We start from the raw sequence: 21,925 nt of genomic DNA, 5'->3' as shown, positions 1-21,925 counted from the left end.
AAAACAGAATGAACAATAGAACTAAAAATAGGTTGAAAAGATGGAACAATAAATAGAACAACAAATCAATAGAACAACAGAAAGATTGAACGAACGACAGACAAATTGAACAAACAAACAATAGACAGAACGATAGATCCAACAAACAAACAAAACAGATAAATAAACAAAGATAGACAGAACAATTGATAGAACAAACAAACGAACAATACACAGAAAGACAGAATGAATGATAGATACTTAGAACAATGGAATGATAGAATGACAGAATGATACGGACGGACAGATAGATAGACAGACAGATAGATAGACAGATGAACCAATGATAGAACATACAATAGCTAGAACGATAGATAGAACGATAGAACGATAGATAGATAGATAGATAGATAGATAGATAGATAGATAGATAGAACGATAGATAGAATGATAGATAGAACGATAGAACAATAGAACGATAGATAGAACGACAGAACGATAGATAGAACGACAGAACGATAGATAGATAGATACGATAGATAGATAGATAGATAGATAGATAGATAGATAGATAGATAGATAGATAGATAGATAGATAGATAGATAGATAGATAGATAGATAGATAGATAATTTGGTCAAAGTTTTTACAAGCAAGACAGTCTAATAAAAAATGTGCGTGATTGTCAATGGTATCTTTGCTTTTCAGCTAAAAAAGTAAAGTAGATTTGCTTAAAAAATATTGATAAACTCACTTTGAAAAGCCAGGGAGTCAGAATCCGCAGGGGTGGAATCAGATCTGGCGGGGGTGGAGACGACTGGTTGTCAAGGGAGATCCCGAGATTGTCTCTGATCTACAGAGACAGAAAAAGCACACAAGGACGTTTTTCATCTGGAATTTGATTAGTAACTGCACAGTAAATCATCCTCTCAGAGCACTCTGAAGGACTCCGCACGAGTGTGTGTTTGTTCGTGTGCGTTTGTTCGTGTGCGTGTTCACCTTGGGCAGGTTCTGCCAGAGTTCGCAGAGGTAGTCAAAGACCTGTGCGTGGATCTCAGGGTCCTTGATGGTGTTGACATCTCCCAGAATGCCTAGCATTCTCCTCCACATCACAGTGGCGACGTCAGCGTGCCATCCGGTCAGAGTGCCGCCAGCCATCACGCTACAGTCCTCGGTCGGGAACTCGCTGGTTTCTTAACAGTGCAATCAAGCATGGGTCAGTAAAAAGATGCAACAGATAGTGTCCTAGCTTGCACATCCTCAGCCAAATATGTCTGATGAAGGGAAGATCTCTTATCTATGTACATTACCGAGGTCATCAGGGGTCTGCAGCACAGAGTGGTGCATTTTCTCATCCAGCTGCAGGTCTTTATGCTGGACATGTTCAGAGGTCAGCGTGGCGGGGGACGGCGTCTGTGATCGGGAACCTCCCAGAGAGTGCATTGGAGATGCGCTCTCAGAACCTGAAGAAATATCAAGTGCATCAGGTATCAGATCTATAAACATGACATGGCAATGTGTTATAATACGTCACTAACAGTAAAACAGCATATGGAAAGAGAGTTTGTTTTTGACTGGGTTTTGTAGCAATGAATCATGTAGCAGATGCTTTTTTCCCAAAGAAACTTTCAGAATACTTATCAGGAGGAATGTTTGTTGGTTAGGCTAGTTTGGATAGTTTTGGGTTTACCAAAGAACACCCTTGAAAGAAAGGCTCAGATGCTATTTATGTGAAGTGAAGTATGGTATGCAATCAAAATGAAAGCAATCTGGGATAATTGCCCGAGGGAACCACAATTGATGATAAATTATTTGTCTATTACAGTATAATGCATTTCGCATTGCTGCTCGTCCTCACTGAAATTGCATTTGGTGAGCAGCTCACATTCTTTGTTTTAATTGCAATGCAACCACGACTTACATGTCGGTCAGTGTATGTTAAGATTTGAAACTTAAACCAAAAGAGCAAAAAACTTGCAAAAAAGTGATTGGATTGGTTTGGAGTCAAATAATACCATTTTGAAAAGAAATCAAATATGGATTCAGACCAAGAAATCAAAACATGTCATTTTCCCAGGGTATATGCAAAGTTTTCTTTAAAAAAAAAAAAGACTTTTGCAAACCTTTTAAGTCCTGCACAACTAAAATGAATACCACGTCTATACAGAACATGCTCGTACATCTCAAAATAAACCATGTGTCTCAGATCCTTTTACTTAGACTGCAAAAATTAAACTGCCAGTTGAAAATACTCAGGACATGTTTTTTTGAATATACATTGAAATTGGTTTATGTGATAATATATAAACAAATTAGTCAAATCGCAACTGGATTTTGCGGATACGATAAATTGTGTTTAAAGAAACTCAGTAAAAGATTATTGTGGCAAAACTAGTAAAATCTATATACTGATTGTTTAATAAAATGTCTTAGTCTTTCCTTCCTATGACGGAACAGCCAAGAGTTTACGTTGAATTAAATCCCAGATACAGTTTATTGCGTAACCAAAATAGCAGTAATATCACATTTATTTAATTAAATTGTAGCCTTCTGAAGTTTAATAATCAAATTAGGCTGTATTGCTTAAAATTATAATTAAGACTTTTGTTACAACATAAGATAGTTGCTTACAGTGATGCCAGGAGTTCACACCAACAACCTTTCAGTTACCAGCCCATGACACCCTTTTGCACGTGAGTGTGAGAGAGTGTACCAGTAATGGTGACCGTGTCAGCAGACAGGCCATGCTGACTGAGGCTGCTGGTCTCGGAGTCGATGTGGACTGTTGTGAGACTGGAAAGCTCCTGTTCCTCTGCGGTCTGCCCTGCTCCACCCAAACTATCCTGATCCGCAGAGGCCTGAGCGGACGTCTCAGGGGGGAAGCTGAAATCTGCACACAAATACATCCAATATATATCCAACCTCTCTCAAAGCACACTTTCAGCTCAAGCTAAACCACTCTGATCCACTTACTTTCAAACTTGCTGTCATATTGAAAAGCATTGAAGGAATCTGATTGGCTGTCAGAGCTTATGAGGTCACTTCCACTGGCGCTGGCTGGGGAGGTCCACTCAGAGGGCACACCGGGGTCGTCTGCAGGGCGCGTGGCATTCTGGCGGTTCAGGAGCTCTGGTAGATCTTTGGGGATCTCCAGACTTCCCGGGCTACTGCCACGCCTCGTCATGCTCTAAAAAGAACATAAGAAAATCATAACATATATTAATAATACTGTATATAAATAATAAAGTATATTAAATTATACTTTTTTTTAGCATATATTTAAATTCTAGTATAAATAATTAGCAGAATCTTTCAAACTACAATTTCAAGAACAGAATAAAAAATTTAATAGTAGTTGAGTATAATTTATATAATAAATATATTACATTTTTGTACATATAATTAGCAGAATATCAGTGTCAAACTACATTACTTCTCAAGACCAGAATGAAAAACTGGATTATATAGTTGAAATTATGCAGTATTTAGCTGACATGAGATACTTTTGGTTAGCCATGTTGTAGTATCAAACTATTTTAAACGGCATATTTGCTTTTGCATGGTTGGGAATCGAAAATCTATTCAAATTCAGGAATCAGATACTTAAGTTCAGGAATCGGATACTTTTTCAGTTGCTCTTATCGATTCCTGTGTCCATTTTAATATGACTTTAAACCTTTCAAGCACAAGAAAACCCGTGCGCTGATTTCTTTGCTGCGCACAGATCCAAAACGTGTGCACAGAAAGCAGCCTCCCATATTGAATAGTGCGTGATACTGAACTGAGATCTCTTCTGCATGTTTTTGCACTTGTACGGACAAATACACACAAAAATATGTCAAAATATTCTCGTAAACAGTCGGTTATGTCTTAAGTGAACATAAACCGTTGACAAAGAAAACGAATAACAGTATACTGGTCTGGATCCATGCAGCTTCTAAAGTGACAGCAGCCTAAAATTCCTGCTGCCATCTCTATAATAATGTTAATTAAACAACAAAAGACAGATATCAAATTTAGTCGCTGCTATCTTAATTATCAATAAATGTGAATTTTTGTTTAACCTTATTTTTACCTTATCAAACGATACCCAACCCTACTCATTTGTATATAATAATTATTAAGACTGACAATTAAATGCAATCATTTACTATGATTTATTATATAGAAAATAATGCAACCAAAATAATTAATCATGCCCTCAGACATGCGTTAATTTTGTAATTTTCCTACCATCTGAGCAGTTCAAGCTTGAAGCACGTGCATCAACTACCACTTAACTCGATGTAGTTTTAGACACTATGCATACTGAATGTGTGTATGGACATACAGAAGTGCCTCTGGCCCTCAGTCTCTCCTGGATGAACTCGTCCATGAGGTCACTGTCATTAGGGTTGCTGCTGCCGGCATCGTTGGACATGGGCCTCATCTTCGGCGTCAGCTCATCTTTATTGACTAAGACAACAGGCACAAAACGACACATCAGTACTTTTACAGAGACCTCACAAAAAGTGTGAGTGCAAACACAGATGACCTAGTAGAGTGGCATGGACTGACTGACTTCCTCTTTGTAGTGGTGTCTGCCTCTGTCTACAGGTACAGTACATATCTTGAGTATAATAATGAATTAGTTTATACAAGTTTGGGGACAGTGAGTAAATAAACACAATTTTCTTAAAGGACAACAGTGTCATTAAAAAATTTTGTTGCTCATGTTTGACATTTGACTTTTTTTTTACAATAGCAACCTGTTCACATTCAATAAATAAAATGTATCTTATAAATCACTTTAGGACGAAAGCATGTCAAAAGTTTGAAGTTGGTAAGATTTAAAGAAGTCTCTTCTCCTCACCAATGCTGCTGCATTTATTTGATCAAAAATACAGTAAAACTGTAATATTGTGAATTATTACAATTTAAAAATCACAGTATTTTAATAATGCATTTCAAAAAGTTATTTATTCCAGTGATAGCGAAACTGAATTACTCCAGTCTTCAGTGTCACATGATCCTTCAGAAATCATTCTAATATGATGATTTGCTGCTCAGGAAACATTTCTTATTATTATCAATGTTGAAAACAGTTGTGCTGCTTTATATTTTTATAGAAACCATGATGTTTTTTCAGGATTCTCTGATGAACAGAAAGTTCAAAAGAACAGCATTTACATGAAATAGACATTTTTTTAACACTATAAATGGCTTTACTGTCACTTTTGATAAAATCTTACTGACCTCAAGCTTTTGAATGGAAGTGAATGTTTTTCATATCACGCTAAAAACGTTTCTTGTTTCACCAACACAGTAACAGGATGCTTGAACCTGCATTGAGCATCAATCAACAAGATCATAAAATATTTGTGGTGATAAACTGAGTGGACGAAACTCGACACTATTGTCCTTTAAACACAACCAAACTCCTTTGACATTAAACTCATAAATCGCTAAACAAAAGAGCACAAAAATGGAAAACAAAATCTTTAAATGGAAGCCAACCACAAAACTGATTCCATCCAGTGAAGCAATGCAGTTACTCACAGTTCATGCAGTCCCCAAACAGAGACAGACAGACAGAGAGAGAGAGACAGAGCAAACCCTGTAAGTCCAAACCTAGGAGTTAGTTAGCCTTTATGGTGACCGATGTTAAAGTGAGACAGCAGTGAGTATGTTAGAGGAGCCACCCACAACAAGACGAGGCAGCCTTCATCCCAAAGCAAAGGGTTAGGGAGCCACTGGTTAAAAACAAATCATACGAACACGACAGCTCACTTGGTATGGTGGGGTGGTGACTTTGGGCATTGGATAATCCTAGAAGTCTTGTTAGTGTAGACTACAAGCTGTGTTTAAGTCATGAAGCCCCTGATCAACAATCAGCTTGCGCAACTGAACTGTACACAGGAGGCGTTCTAAGAGGTGATGCCTGCTACTTCACTACAGACAAGCCGGCAAGCTTTTAACACACAGTAACACAAGCTATTGACTTTAGCTTGAAAAACAGCCTACTTTGAGAGGGATAGTGCTGCCCTCTACTGGACATTCAAAACACTGCAACTATGGCAAGTACAACTGTATACTGTTAAAGGGTTTGATCACTCTTAAATGAAAATTCTGTCATCATATACACATCCTTATGTTGTTCAAAACCCTGTATAACTCAAAAGATGATGTATTGCATAAAGTTCAGAGTGCTTTTTTCCATAATGAGAAACTGTTGAGCTTCAAAAATGAAAAAAAAAAGCATCATATAAGTAGGGGTGTGCAATATATATATTGCCTATGATAATATAAATGTTATTTTGTGATCGAGTATGTGATCGAGTATGTCCCAAAAAAACATGTCTGTGTGCGTGTGTGTATTATATATGCGTGTGCATGTGTAAATGTATTCATGCCACCACTTAGTTCATATTTCAAGTGTCATTTAGGCTTTTTAAATTATTTCATATTGCAATATTCATATTTGATTGACAACACCTCTATAGTGAGTTATTATTAGAATTGAAGTTATTGATCACATGTAAGAATAATATACAGAAAAATATCCCCTCATAAAAGTAAAAATGCCCTTGGAAATCATAATAGCAAATAATCACCCTGATCATTTATGTCACTGCTGCAAATAAACCACCGAATAGAATAAAGAATATGAAAGCACGACAGGCATAAATCAGCCAGGGTACCAACATTGTTTTTGTCAAAATCCCCCAGAATAATCAAGATGAGTAATCAATGGCTAAGAAAAACTAGATTATAAGGTGCTTTTTTGTCATTTCTGAAGCCCATAATGGAAAAGGACACTCAGAAAACAAAATAAGGATATAAAAGATGACAGAATTTTCATTTCTTGGGTGCGCTACTCCTTTTAAAAATGACATTATTAACAACTATATAGATTAAAATACATAACATTAGGTTATATTAAAGATCATTGTGTTTTTATGAATGTGTCAGTGAGCATGTGTATGTGTGTGCGTGTACGTGTGTGAGAGATTGACAGAGGGCGGGGAGGTAGGCATGAGGTCGCATGCAGCATCCAGGGAAGAGGGGCAGCAGAGATTAGGTCCCAGAAGCTTGAGGAGGAGGGGAAGCCGTCCCACAGGTGGGGGGCCGTTGGTCTTTTGGGAGTCTTTTTTTTTTTTTTTTTGGAATTGAGCTACTTTGAAAGAAAATACAAAAAAAGGCTTCAATTCAATCCACATTCAGCAAAAATCAAACAGTCACAAGAAAAGATAGAAAAAAAGAGAAAATGCACAGGCGCTTTTTTCATGTCTTCCATGTTGACATCGAGCCGATCAAGTCCTCACCTGATGTTTTTCTTCCAAAATAGCCCATTACTTGAGTGTACAGGTCCTTCAGGTGAGCCTCAGAAGCGGGCGCTTTGCCTTGACGCTGGGGCGACACCGCCTGGGCCTTGGGTTTGGAGAGAGCGTGGAACATAGACTTATACACACCGCCCAACATCACCTGCTGCTGTCGTGAAGGGCTGCAACCTGACTCCTGAGACCTAGAGCGGGATCCCCGCGGGCGGAGAGTCGGACGGCCGAGTCGGCCACGTCTAGCCCCGCTGATGGAGCCTTTATCGCGCTCAACCGCATCGCAACTGGTGACCCCCTCCCCCACGCCCTTTGCTGCTGCCCCGCTCGCCCCAACTGAGTGGCTGCTGAAGTGGCCGAGACGGCGAAGTCGGGTCTTCCAGTGTGCCTCTTTGGGGTCCAGAGGGTTGTGAAACTGCACGGACTCTGTGGATGGGCGGAAGCTGACATGGACCCCACCGCTATGGCATTTTTTGGGGTCAAGATGGGACAGCTTGGGCCTCGGTTCAAACTGGGAAGGCTGCGGACTAAGCTCGCTCTCGCTAACCCTGTCTGTGGCGTTCTGTCGGTGTAGCTGCGTGACTTTGCTGCCCTCTGTTGGCTGCGTACTCAAACTCAAATCACTCAAATCCCAGTCGCACTCCCCTAAGCACTCGTAAAAACTCTTCTCACTTTGCTCCATTTGTTTATCCCATTCTAGCGCCCAATCCCCACTTCCCTCAAACTGCACCTGCTTGTTATTTGCACCTGTTTCTACTTTCACGTCCTCCTTGCTACAAAACTCCCTAAAAGCGCTGAAGACATCCTCCTCCCCTTCGCCCTCGGGTTGATTGGTCGAGGCCGCGGCCGGACAGGACCAATCGGGGATAAAGGGGGGCTGCTGCCCTGACATCTGGCAGAGATGGTCATAGATGCTTTCGCCCACCTCCAGGGATGCCTGGCTGTCGGGGGGTTGGTGTGGGTCAGTAAGCTGGTGTGGGGTCTGGGAACTGTGGGGGGACTCAGAAGTGGTGGTGGTAAAGTGGGAGGAGTGAGAGGGACTGTCAGAGACAGGAAGTGCACCTTTGACCCGTTCTGCGATGAAGGGCTCCATGATGTCAGAGGCGCTGCTGCTGCGGGGGAGAGGGGGCTGCTCCAGCTCACCGGAGGCAGAAAACACCTCGGACGACGGGGTCTCCTCGCTCTGAGAGCAGTGGCGGATCCGCGGCCCGCGCTGGACCATGGGAGGTTCCTCCAGGTCTGAACACGAACAGATATGCAAAAATCAGCATGTTTAAGGATGCAAGCTTGATTATGCATTAATATGGTCAGATATATTATCTTAACATGACAAGTTAAGCAACAAGTCTTCAAATATTAGATACCTAAAGGTGATAAAAGGACCTAGAAAGTATTATCATATTAACAGATCCACTGTGGCCACATTTTACATGCAAAAACAAAAAAATACATGCATATGTAAAACAAAATGAAATCAAGATGAAATTTACAACTGAATCTCAAAGGTTAAACTAAGAATATCAGATCACAAGCAAAAAGTCACTTTTTAAAACACAAATGAATTATTACATTTGGGCATTCTCCTAAATAATTCGGATAATCATGATGATGAAGAAATGCAGACAAAGGGTAAATCCTGTAGAGGGTATTTTTCTCAAAAGTTCTGGGTGTGATGAGGGATTATATTGAGTGAAATGTGATGCGAGAAAGATAATACTGTAGATTCACAAGGAAAAATGTAAAGATAAACACACATGCAGGACTGCTGGGTGAAGTGCATACAAAGAAATATGTCCGGGTCACATTTCACCCCAAAATCATTTAAAAAAATAAAAATACATACATATCATTTATAATTATATTTAAGTTAAAATTAACTTGATAAATGTAACTAATACATTTACATGAATGTACTATGAATGGACAAATGAAAAATGAACCATGTTATATTTATTAGTTAACATTAACCTAGATTAATAAATGCTTCAAAAATTACAGTTCATTGTTAGTTCATGATAACTACTGAATTAACTACTGTTAGTGTTAACAAATTTAATCTTATTATAAAGTGTTTCCTATAATTTTATAGAGACTAAGTGTACTTATAGCCAAAAAACATGAGCCAATATATATATATATATATTGATTAAAAAAAAGGTATTAACATTTTTCAATGATATTTAGGATTTTATTAATGTCCATGATTTTTCTAAGCTTGAAAATTACACTTCTGTAATTCCCTACATTTCCAGTTTGACAAGTAAATAAATAAAATATAAAAATAGTTTATTTTTCTTTATTCTTGTCTTCAAGCTAAATATAATTTACTTTTTATTCTTGTTATTTGAGGAATAAATGTGACCAAATCCTTTCCTGACATTTGTCTTGAGATTCATCCTATCAGAAAGCAACTGCGTAAGTGCACGAGGCTTTAAAGCAATGGTGAACGAGAAGGGAATCTTCCACATTAAACACATGAAAAACACATCCAGGTTTAATAAATGAAAACCACTAAACAAATACAATAATAAAAGTGTCAGGATGGTGCTGCTAACTATAGGAAGTGTGCACACATACGTATACATGCACATCCATAGGCCGGGACGCAGTCAGAGGCGAGAGTGCCGATACGGGCGTAGAGGGCTCTACCTGACAGCTCGTCAGCTAGGGGAGTGAGGACAGAATCAGGCAGGAGAGGGTGTACGGGGTGGATCAGGACAGGTGCGCTTTTAGCACTGCGGATAAAGGCTGAGGACAGCAGACTGTCCCCCGTAGAGCAACTACGCAGAGCTACAGACCACACACACACACACCCAGAGAGAAAAAGAGAAGAATGACGACAACAACACGGATAGAGAAGGGAAATGGGGCAGAGAGAGACAAGGAGTGATGGAGGAACACGGGAGGTGTTAGGGAAGAGAAAGACATGATGGAGAGGTGGAGAGAGAGAGAGAGAGAGAAAGAGAAAAAGAGAAAGTGATGGCAGAAAGCAGTGAGCATCACAGAGAAGAGGTAAAGAAAGGAGCCTATCAGTGCATCTTAAATCAGCACTGACTGGTGAACACATGAAAATCAAGTCTCTGGAAAATCTAGACTGTGAACTTATTAAGAGAAACATGGCGTGTTAAAGATTCGCAACAATTCAAGACGGTCAAGCAAATTTGCCACGTTGACCAACAGAAATCATCTTGGTTAGAAAGTGATTTCTGTGTGAGCTGTGCTTCATACATCTCTACATCATTTACAACAGACCTTTTTGCCCGCAAAACTTCGCTAATGTGACTGCACCTTAAGAAAGGACATCATTTAACACAATCTTGTTCTCTTCTTTTAAACATCATAGATTTAATCTGACAGGAAGGGTTTGAAACACACTCACCCACAGTCTTCTGTCTGACGATGCTTCTGGCCTTCTCGATGCCTGGTGAGCCAGCAGTGGTAGCGCTGCGCTGTCTCATGGCAACAGCCTGGCCTGGCGGGTCTCGACTCCAGCCTTTGGAGAACGACCGATCGACGGTGATTTTTTGGCCCTCGTGGGCACCACCTAGAGGTAGTGGGACAAATATAATATATGATTTATATACGTTTATGATAGTGAAGCTGGTATGTTTCAAAGGCTTGAGATGTTATGCAACTACTTTAGTCTATGTGCAAGCACAAACGTATTCATGTGATTTAGAACTTTTATATAAACTCACCTTTGCCTTTGTGTTTCTTCTGCTTCTGCTCACTGAGTTTGTCCAGGGGCAGCTCGTTCAGGTCCAGGCTGTAAAGGTTGCGTGCTAGAACCTTGGTAAGTGTCTCCATGGTGAGGGACCACTCTGTGACCAGCTCCTCCCAGCAGGTGAGAGAGGAGAGTACAGACAGCAGGTCGTCCCACAGCTCCCGAGAGATGTACACGTTCAGATTCCCTTTGATCCAGGCCACAATCAGAGTCTGAACAGGAAGACAGACCACACAGTGTGGACTACATCAGAACCTTTAACAGATAAACTAGAAATAATAATTGTAGTATTATTTATATATATTATATTATATACCAAATAAATGTTTTTAATTAGCTTTTCTTTTTCAGTTATTTCAGTATTTTAATTTGAAGTTTTAGAAAATGTTGTTATATGCTGATTCTTTATAATTTTTTTAGATTCAGCTTTAATTTATATTTATTTCAGTTTTAGTAATTGTAAGATGTCTATTTAAACTTATTTTATTTAAGTTTTTCATCTAATATGTATATTATATTTTATTTTATTTTATCTTTATTTCAAAAACAAATTTTTAATAGTTTTAGTTAACAATAAAAAGACACGCTCACATCAAACAAGATAACTATAAAGATAACTATATTAGCATCCACACCAGCGGACGATATCTTTCCATTTATTCTAAGCACGCGCTGCAGTTTTGTCACATTTGAGTTTAAATGCTCAAGCTCTTTAAAGCAGGATGGATTCTGATTGGCTGTCATTGTTTTAAAAAAAAAATTAAATCGTTCTGAAAGTGATTCCAACTATATCATTCTTCTGTGCAGTTATAGTTGTGGTGTGGGCTTCCCTATTCTTTTATATTTAGAATGATTTTTAGAACTATATCTTGCTGTGAACGGGCCTTAACACGGACAAACAAATAATTCTTCAAAGATTTCTACTGAAAGTGAAATACTGTGCAAAACAACAAAACCACAGCCAGTCAGAACATTTATGATGTGTAGTATGTGGTGCGTGATTTTGGACCAATGAGAATTTCCTATGGGCCATCCAGCACAACGCAACAAAAACATGGCTTTTTTCACAGGTGTGGCTGCTTACCACAAAGACTCAGCTCTTGCCTAAAAAAGCTGACTGTTGTGGTATGTTGGTGGGTGGTACCTGAAAAATGGCCCCTGCCAAACGGCCTGATAAAGTGTTACTCTTCTTCCCATGAGGCATTATGGATGGAGGCCTCTTCATCACACACTCAGTTACCCTTAGCAATACCAGCAAGACCTGTTCCCTGTGATGGACACAAACACACTCATGATGAGCTGGACAAGAGCTTGTGCAGATTTCTTTCAAGCAGACACCTGAGACCAGAGTAATGAAGTGTAATGTGCATGGACATACCAGGTCTTCTGGTTCATGGTTTCATGCATAACCAGACTGCGGTATATGTTGAGCACACGCTTGCACATGTCAACATGCTCCTCCAGAAGTGACTTCAGCTCATTGGCTGCCTCTAGAAGGAAGACGTTAGAGGAGTTGGTGATGAAAACCTGCAAGGAGAAAGGGATTGTGGGAGAAATGAGATTAGATGACAAACGCCTGTTTTGCATAAGTGATCTTTGCAAGGTTTGAACCCACAGCCTTTCAGTTACAACTCTGGATCTTGAACCACTAGTTTCCTGTACACCAACACCTGGGCTCACCTGTAGTGTGGCCTGGACACCAGCATGGACGTTGTACTCCAAAACCTCAGAATCAGAGGATTTATTCCCAGAACTCCTGCACCAATTAGGGTTTTGATTGTGAACAGACACTGTGAGCCCAATATCCTGCATAAACAAGATAACCATTGATTGGTGAACAATAACAGAGCAGTACTATAGCTATATATTTTTGTTATGCTTGACAACCATTTGGATGTTCAATATTAAAAATGTATGTTGTTTTACGTTTATATATTTAACAAATATAAAAATATAAATATAAATATAATAACAGATATAATTATATTTATTTATTAATGTAATATAATGTGGGTGTGTATATATATATATATATATATATATATTAAACTAAAACTCCATTGGCATTATAATATGTTATAATATAATATAATATAATATGTTATAATATAATATAATATAATATAATATAATATAATATAATATAATATAATATAATATAATATAATATAGAAAAGTGTGTGACTATTTAATACTTGACTTAGAAATACTTGACTTAGAAATACTAATAAAAAAAGTAAACACATGAATTGGAAAAAATAAGCCCTGATATAAGCTCCTTGCAGCAACCTTGCCAGACTGACGCCAAAAATTAAAAAAGTGGATATTAGCCAATACCACCACATAATATATCTGGTACAAAGAAAATAGGGACCAAGCTGTGTAGGCTGACTCAGCGTCTAATAACCGTCTTAGCATTCCTCTAATATAAACTTCAGTTCAGAGACACCTACCTCTTCCTCTTTATCAGTTCTCTGCTCGTGGGCAGAGTCCAGCTGGCCTGTGAATCGGTCTTCCTCTGGCTCTCTCATAAACACAGGCTTATCCTGCAGAGAGATCCACTCTTGATACACCCGCACCACCTTACGCATGGCTGCAGACTCACACATGGGCAACAGAAACGCCTGCAGAATATAACACACTCACTTATAATCACAGACAGAATCAGTGTATAGTATATAATTAGAGGAATCAGTATGAGATATGAGATTCATTAGCTGGCCATCTTTCCACTTCATGTGTGCAAACTTGACAGTCATTGCCAGTCCCCAAGACCACAAGTAAACATTAAGTGCACCATTTTAAACAGGGTTTTTGAGATCCTCAAACTATGGGCTGTACAAATCCCCATTCATGTTCCTCTTTGTGAACTTGTCTATCACTAGGACACAGAAGTCCCCGAAAAGAACAATCAACCTCTCATAACCACTTCTTCAAAATGATCCAGACTTCTTCCTCAGTCATTGATATTTAGATTTAGTGAAGCGCTTCTGTTCTATGTGGGAGGATTACCTGTCGAAAGATCTCAGTGATAAAGTTGACATTGGTTCTAGAGGAGCACAGGACCCGGCGCACCACCTCGATGTCGGTGAGGTGCTCTTCGTCCATGCTGCAAAGGCTAGAGGAGCTGGGCTCTCTCTCTGTCAGGGTGCTGGTGTTTGAGTGCGACTGCTCCGGCTCGCCAACCCCACCCCCATCCAGGCCATCTGGTCTCAGGCCGCCATCCTCCCCTCGGGCAGCCAGGCCCACCGCTGCTCTCTGAAACAGCAGCAGGATTGCAAAAATGCACGTTTACTGCTTGTTCAATGGTGCTGAGACAACCTCAGGAGCAACCTGGAGTTAAATGAGCAGCATTTTGGTTACTAATCCAAACCTTAGTTCACCCATTGAAAACACCACTGAAAGTCCAGGTATAAATCAAACCTTTTAAGATAAAAAAATGTCATAAAAGATGTTGTAAAATGAATCCACATGAATCAAAAGGTTTAATCCAAGTCTTGTGAAAAGACATGATCGTTTTATATAATGAACAGGTTTAATTTAGGCTTTTATTCATCAAGCATCACATTCGTCAAACAATGGAAGCTGTTTCAAGCGTGCATCACATGCTAGAACGAACCTCATTGGTTTGCATGTTTGAGTTTCCATGTTTACTATGTGTGATGTGCTCTATTTATGTATGGATGTATGTGTGTGTGTTGATCATTGGCTAGATGTAAATTAAAGCCTACGTTAAATCTGTTCATCGTATAAAGCAATCATATCTCTTTTCACAAGGCTTGGAGTTAACCACTCAATTCATATGGATTAATTTTACGACACCTTTATGACCTTTTTATGATCTTCAAAATTTTGGTTACCTGGACTTTCAATGGAAGGGCATAAAACTCTCTGTTTTTATTAAAAATATCTTTATTTGTGTTTCGAAGTTTAACCAAATTTTATGGGTTTGAACACAAAGGCGAGTAACTGATGACAGAATATTCATTTCTGAGGGAAATATCACTTTAAAAGCCAAGTCAGACCAACCCTAATAGTGCTTTGCAACCATTACTGCATCATACATGTGAAGATCTGTGTTGCTACCTGGATATTCTTTGGCACGATTTCTCCTTCCATGCCAGGGATGTTTGTTCCTGTGTTTGACCGTGGCTCCAGCCAGAAGGAGACCAGCCAGCGAATAAATATGACTCTGGCATTGAGGAAGTTCTCTTTAGTGCAGTACAGGGCTTCATTGGTCTCTGGGTCTCTTTTAACAACTATGTAGTAAGGCTTTGGTCTCATGGGTGGAACCTCTATTATAAAACAGGACACAAATCCAAATTAGACATCTTATCATCCAGAGCAATTAAAACTAACTTTGTCACAGCAAAAATAGCTCATCCAAAACAATGAGAAGAAAAAAAAATTATGTTTACTTTGTCATGAAGGACTTTCATTAACTCTTACCCAGAATTGGATTGTACAAACTGGTCTCCTTGGAGAAGTTGGGGAAGATATGGGGCAGGTAATACTTTTTGAAATTGGCGAACAGGAAGGCGAACCCCTTCTCATGGTTCTCCTTGCACTTCCACTCCAGGCTTTTGGCCTGTAGGGGCACAGAACACACATGGCAAGCTGAGCACATACACAGCAGCTGGGACAGAACAGCCTGTTTGTGTTTTGTGGAGGACAGGGGGGTTGGTGGAGGCAGGCAGTGCGTGGTGCAGTTGTTTATGTTGGGGAGGGTGTGAAGCAGAGCAGCCGTTGTAGCGCCAGGGAAACACACCACTGCAGCAAGGGTTTCTGGCATCAACTGCATGCAGATCTGGGGTCAGTGGCAAGTAAGTTTGGTTTCCACAGCTTTAGCGTTGGGTCTGCGCCAGCCGTGTTAGCATCAGCAGTGTTAGTAGCAAGAGGGGAGTACCTGGTTTACCATGTATTTTAGTAGAGCCTCCAGGAAGTAGCCAGTGAGATCCTCCTGGGATTTATCACCTGACTGAGGAGGCACCAGCGGGCTGATCTCCTCTGGAGTCACTTGAGCTGCAGCAATGGACAAAAATATATGTTTTAAAGGGGATATAACATCAGATGTGAGTTTAATTTACTATGCAGAGAAACTCAAAAAGCTCCCAGCACAGTCCACAAAAAACATTTATTGAAACTGAGCTACAGAACAGGTCATTCAGAAGTAGTTGTGGTTAGGGGGCACGTTTGCTGCGGTCTAAGTGCAATTGGCAGCATTGGTCTGGCTTCACTCTCACTTGAGTCTATGTGCATTTGCATTCATCTTATGTCATCATAAACGTGCACAGCACATGCTAGAAAACAGAATGCAGGCAAATATATTATGTTTTTTATTACTATTTTATACTATTATGCTCAGCAGAATGAACGACTCTTGGGTTTAATGTAGATGTGGCACATGAAGGTGGCTTTCTGCTGCTTGCAAACGGACTCTTTTGAGGACACCGCGGATTATGAGCCATTCATTTGCCGCTCTGATTGCACTCTGCACGATGACACTGCACTCTCACTCTCCCTCGTATCCAAGGTAAATCACCACCACTGTCATCCCCTAGTATGCGCTGTTGAATTAGTGACGTCATCTTCGGCTAATATGTATGCGCAGGTTACTTTACTGACTGAAGTGTGCACCCAAGTGCGAGTTCTCCCACATGCATGGAAATCACACTACAGTTAAAGTGCAACCACCTCTAACAGGTTAGTCTCGGGTTCGGTAGCCCGGTGCACTCCTGGGTCCGTATGACAGCTTTCACATTACCAATTTTTCATGCGAACTGTGCCCCATTACGAAGTAAACTGCCAGTGTGAAAGCACCCTATGACATCCCAACAATCAGCCAGTGTTGTTATTAATAAACTAAAACTATTGAAAATCATTTTCATTAATTGAAATCAAGATGAAATGAAATAAAATAAAATAAATATTAGATAAAAAAAACTTTACTACAATAACTTTAATTCTAAAGGTTGGAAAGGTTGAAATGATGACTATTTTGGTAAGAGAAACCTTGACTAACACTATACAAGCTCTGTGAAAGATTTTGGTTATCAGTTTTCATGAGACAGAAGGTGTGAGAGACAGCGAACAAACACTCACTCTCCTGAAGGTTAAGAGGAGGGCTGATCAGATTATCCAGGGTTCGGGGGCCCAGCTCGGACTGTGGTGCAGGGAATCCTGGGATCAGACAGGCGAAGATCCAGAGCTGCTCTCTCAGAGCATTGTGCTGCAGAGCCTGCATCCACAGAAGGAACAGACGCACTCCTTCCCTCCGGATCTATGCACCACACATACAACCACATTATTGATTACAATTTTTAGCTGCTCTCAAAGCCTTGGTTGTGCCAGCAGAAAAAAAGAAGTTGTTTCAGAGGCTATATTTAAAAAAAAAAAAGGATAGAAAAATATTTCTTCTTTAAGATTCTTAAAAAATGAACAATAAACACTCTTACAATGATTACTGAGATACCGTTAAAATATTGTAAACTATGTATTGAGATTTAATACCTTTAGGGAGTTTCCAGTGTGTAACAGTTTCTTGAGAACGAGACCTATGAAGCAACACAGTTGTTTAGTCTGAGGAACAAATTCATAACTTCCAAATGAGCTGGCTTACTGAGCTAACTGGATAATTCTGGAAAACCTGTTTGTAATTAGGGTTTACTGAGAAGAGAGCAAAATAAAATAAAACTGAAAATTATTTATCCTTCATGTTAAAGCCAGTCTAAGTATTGTTTATCTCATTTAGTCAGTGATGAAGGACTGTAATGTCAGAGTTCTCGGTCAGATCTGGGTGTTTCTGGGCCCCAGATCCTTGGCATCCTCTGTGTTTATCTTGGTGGTCTGTGTATCCTTCTGCTTAAAGACTTCAAAGCAGAGGAAAAGGAGAGACCACCGGCCAATACAAGATGTTAAGCCACTAAAATCAGGCGCAAAGCATCACAAGATACATTACATCTCTTCCATGGTAATTAAGCTTGCTGAAAAAGTCGGTGTTACACTGTGTTCTTTCGTACACGATTACATTATTTGCCCTTCGTGGCATCGCCCACACTGTGTTGCAGAGTTGAAGCACAGTGAAGCTGGAGTCAGATTTAACTAATCATGTGACAAGAGTAAGGAGAGATGACTGACAGGACGATGGCACAGGATTTGGTGGGCATCCTGACCATCATTATTTGACAGATATTTTATCTTGTAAAATGTGGGGTCAGCACCGCCTCTCCCTATACACATGTACATGTGATCGTGAATTCCAAGTGCAAAGCAAGCGCGCATTCAAAAGCGATTTCAATACCATGCATATAGATAGCGGCTCCCCGATGCTCGCAAATTATATACAATATCTCCCAAGTTTATTGTGTGAAAATTTCCTCACGAGACATCACTAATAATCGTAATCTCAAAATAAGACTTTTTTTTTAACAAATTATTTTTTATAGAATAATAAATGTATTTATATCAGCAAAGAAGGATGCATTAAATTAATCTAAAGTGACAGTAAAAACATTTATAATGTTACAAAGGACTTTTATAATGTTATAAATACTGATCTTTCAGACTTTCTATTCATCACTGGAAAAAAAAGTTCCACAAAATTGTAAAATTGTAAAATATTAAGTAATCGTTTTCAACATTGATAATAATAAGAAATGTTTCTTGAGCACCAAATAAGCATATTAGAATGAGTAGAAATGTTCACCTATGCTGTGGAACTGCCATCTTCCTTGTATTCGCTCTGGTAACAGCTGTAGGATTTTCTGCAAGATAAGCACATGGATTTGACTGCAGACATGTACATTATATACATTTTTTTTTACATGTACTTAAACATTTCAATAAATATATCGAGAGATTAAAATATGAGTGCAGCACATATTTACATTTCAAAACAGATTTGTGCAAACACGCATTACCGGGCTTCCTTGCGACATTAAAACAGGTTGGAATGTTGAAATAGCTCTCCTTCACACAGACATCATGCCTGTCTCATCATGATGGTACATTTAAAGTGTCTCCAGCCTTCACCATTACAAACAGCCCATAGGGGCATACCAGGTGAGCAAAAGCTAAAGCGTGACTCATTAGTAGTGCTTTTGGGTGCGGCAAAGAACACCTGTTTTCTGTTTGTGAGGCGAATCGGTTATCTGTCAGCCGCACGTTAATCACTCTCTTATCAATGATTTCATTACTGATGACAATGTTTCAGCAAATACTTAGTGGATCACACATATAACAATGTGGACATCTTGGACCAGATAAGAGTATTTGAATAAGAGCTGATACAATGAAACCAAACCTGATGAGGTTGAGCTAATGCGTTTAAATAGCCATTAAATGCTTATCTACATTTCTTACCTCAAATATAAAAAGAATAGAATCAAGCTCCTCCCGTTGCGATTTGTGACCTACAGGAAAGAGCAAACAAACACAGAACATGTTGAAAGTCACCAAGGGATCACAGAAACCCACAGGGCTCATATTAATAGCTCAACAAACAAGGATTACCTATCTGCTATGGAAACATGGGGCACTCAACATGTGGCATCAAGACCAGCTCAAAGCAATCTATTTAATCAATTTTAATGAAAGATGTACAAGTTTTAAGAAAAGTAAATCTGGATAGAGAGCGAGCAATGCCCTAATCAATTTTTTGTCAAGATTTTTATAATTCAATCACATCGTATTAAATGGAAATTCTATTTTCTAAATGCATGTCCTAGATCTTATTGTGAATGATTCATCCACGCACATGTTTCATTTTCAAAAAGTATTGTTGACTGTTGAATTTTTAATCAAAATGTACTCAATGTTCCGGGTAAAAAGACAAACATTTCTGTGGTAATTCATGCCGGACTTCTTCAATCATTTTGTCCACTTAAAGGGGCTATATGTAAGAATTACAAGAACCGCTTGTAGCGAAACTTAAAAAAAAAAACTAGACCTTGACTTATAACCTGTAGACTGCTTTTTATGTGAGGAACTTGGGTCATTTTTGGAAGGAAAATCTAAAGTATGTGATGTTTACGGATGTTCCCGAGAACCTGTACTGCTCTATGAAACATGAAACGAATGCTTATACAATAGCCGCTTTCCGACCAAGTAGTTACAGGAACTTAGTTATAGGAACTGTCCACTTCTAAACAGTTCTATGAACTACTCTCCCCCAAACTCGGTTTTGCTGTTTGCGTTTGCACTGGCCAAGTGGCCATAGGAACTGGTAGGAGGGGTAATAAGGGAGTGACGCAAGCACGGTGACTTTTATTTTGACGGCGCGACGGACTTTTATTTTGGCGGCGCTGAGAACGCCAGAGCAAACAATGCTCGCATTCTCTGTGTTTATTAGTTAGCGATCTGTCTAACAGTACTGTTTAATATGTTATTAGATAGAACTGTTATAGAAAGTAGACAGTATATGAAGAAAAGGTTATTAGCCTATGCCGTGTGGTTGATGTCCAGTGTTGCTAGCTGGACAGATAAACAATCATGTTTGGCTTGGTCCCCTCAAAGTTGCGTTGGATTTTCTCTTCAACATAAAGGTTTAGAGACCCATCTATCACTGTTTTCCATGTTTGTATAGTTAGTTTCTGGAGTAAATATATAGGCTATAATCTGTGTGTTTACATTATAGCTGTTTTAAAAATGGCGTGTGCTGGTGTTCCGCGTGCGTTCGGTCAATCAGCGTACACTAACGTCACGGGTAGTTCCTATAGTGCTGGTTTAGACCCTACTCTGAAGTAGGACCTAAATTAGTTCCTCCAAATGGAGTTCCTAGTTCCTGCGGTGCGAACACACCGACATCCGGGTACCAGATTAGCCAATAGTTCTAGGAACTGTGAAAAGGTTCCACCGGTCGGAAAGCGGCTAATGTTCAGGATAATACCGAAAGAGCTATTCTGTACTGTAATGTTAATGTGTCATGCAAAGAAAAGAGACTAATTCAAACTATAGTCTCACATAGCCAGATTATATAGTCTACAGTCTCAAATATACTTTATAATCAAACTATCCTAACAGAGTCATTTTAATTACTGCATCAGTCAACATGATGCCGCTGAATTGCAGAGTTTGTGTAAACATATCCACATCGATATGATCAGATGCTTTCTTAACTCTTGTTTTCTCACCGCTGTCATTGTTGTTGTGTGCTTTTGTTATTAAGAGGAAACCATACAGCACATCTTTACATATTCATCTAAACATCCCTCTCAGCAGGGTGGATGGCGTTCCAACTTCTTTTTACTTCTAAGCGAACAACAAAAAAGAACTTTGGCGTGAGTATATAGGGGCCTTGGATCACGTTCAGTCTCTTGTACGTTGCGTGGGCATGAGTGTGAACACGAGCAATACGTTTCTGGCTGCAGTTCACTTAACGGCCACTGGTGTTGCTGATAACACGGGTTTCTGAATTTTACATATAGCCCCTTTAAACCCCAACCCCTTTTTTACAAAAAAAAATTGTAAAATAAAATAAAAAAAATCTTTTTCTTTTTCGATAATACAATTCACTCGACTTTAAGAACCTACTCTATACAAGAACATGAGCAAGGATGCTTAAGAAGCTGATTCAGAATTGCGTCAGAATTTAATTCATTATGCAATGCAAGTGGGGTCAGTAAGCGAAGTAGCACGTCCTGATTTTGCAGAGTCTGATGCATTCATGGGTCTACATGTTTCGTTGATCCTGGAACAACATTCCTGCCCGAAAATGTAATCATAACCTTATGCCTACCCCTAAATCTAACCCTACCCATAAGTCATACCTAAAATCAGAGGGAAATGATTTTAGAGCGCCTAACCCAGGTTGTAAGCCTAAACTTGACATAAACTGTAAACTTGTTCCTCAAATCTGATTGATTGGGTTGATTGGAATGTTGTTCCAGGATCAACGAAGATGTTAATCCAGA

General features: G+C 39.4%; 1 protein-coding gene across 7 annotated transcripts in view; it reads right to left on the bottom strand.

Moving 5' to 3' along the window:
* ralgapa1 (Ral GTPase activating protein catalytic subunit alpha 1) overlaps positions 1 to 21,925 on the bottom strand; it is a 73,349-nt gene that overhangs the window by 43,872 nt on the left and 7,552 nt on the right. For 2 of the 7 annotated variants that reach the window (XM_084392733.1, XM_084392734.1), the window contains exons 3-24: positions 19,377 to 19,426; positions 18,721 to 18,778; positions 17,526 to 17,569; positions 17,118 to 17,295; positions 15,922 to 16,037; positions 15,465 to 15,603; positions 15,102 to 15,310; positions 14,028 to 14,273; positions 13,469 to 13,639; positions 12,696 to 12,821; positions 12,394 to 12,542; positions 12,160 to 12,283; positions 10,990 to 11,227; positions 10,671 to 10,835; positions 9,941 to 10,081; positions 7,283 to 8,530; positions 4,309 to 4,433; positions 2,952 to 3,165; positions 2,692 to 2,868; positions 1,289 to 1,441; positions 978 to 1,171; positions 733 to 831 (exon numbers count right to left, since the gene is read on the bottom strand). In XM_084392733.1, the coding sequence (XP_084248859.1) occupies positions 733 to 831; positions 978 to 1,171; positions 1,289 to 1,441; positions 2,692 to 2,868; positions 2,952 to 3,165; positions 4,309 to 4,433; positions 7,283 to 8,530; positions 9,941 to 10,081; positions 10,671 to 10,835; positions 10,990 to 11,227; positions 12,160 to 12,283; positions 12,394 to 12,542; positions 12,696 to 12,821; positions 13,469 to 13,639; positions 14,028 to 14,273; positions 15,102 to 15,310; positions 15,465 to 15,603; positions 15,922 to 16,037; positions 17,118 to 17,295; positions 17,526 to 17,569; positions 18,721 to 18,778; positions 19,377 to 19,426 (4,364 nt within the window). The remainder of the gene's footprint in view (positions 1 to 732; positions 832 to 977; positions 1,172 to 1,288; positions 1,442 to 2,691; positions 2,869 to 2,951; positions 3,166 to 4,308; positions 4,434 to 7,282; positions 8,531 to 9,940; positions 10,082 to 10,670; positions 10,836 to 10,989; positions 11,228 to 12,159; positions 12,284 to 12,393; positions 12,543 to 12,695; positions 12,822 to 13,468; positions 13,640 to 14,027; positions 14,274 to 15,101; positions 15,311 to 15,464; positions 15,604 to 15,921; positions 16,038 to 17,117; positions 17,296 to 17,525; positions 17,570 to 18,720; positions 18,779 to 19,376; positions 19,427 to 21,925) is intronic. The other 5 variants (XM_084392728.1, XM_084392730.1, XM_084392731.1 and 2 more) reach the window with 4 other exon arrangements.

The sequence above is a fragment of the Rutilus rutilus genome, assembly GCF_951802725.1.
Source record: "Rutilus rutilus genome assembly, chromosome: 21".
Lineage (NCBI taxonomy): Eukaryota > Metazoa > Chordata > Actinopteri > Cypriniformes > Leuciscidae > Rutilus > Rutilus rutilus.
This window is presented reverse-complemented; position numbering and strand designations above follow the sequence as displayed.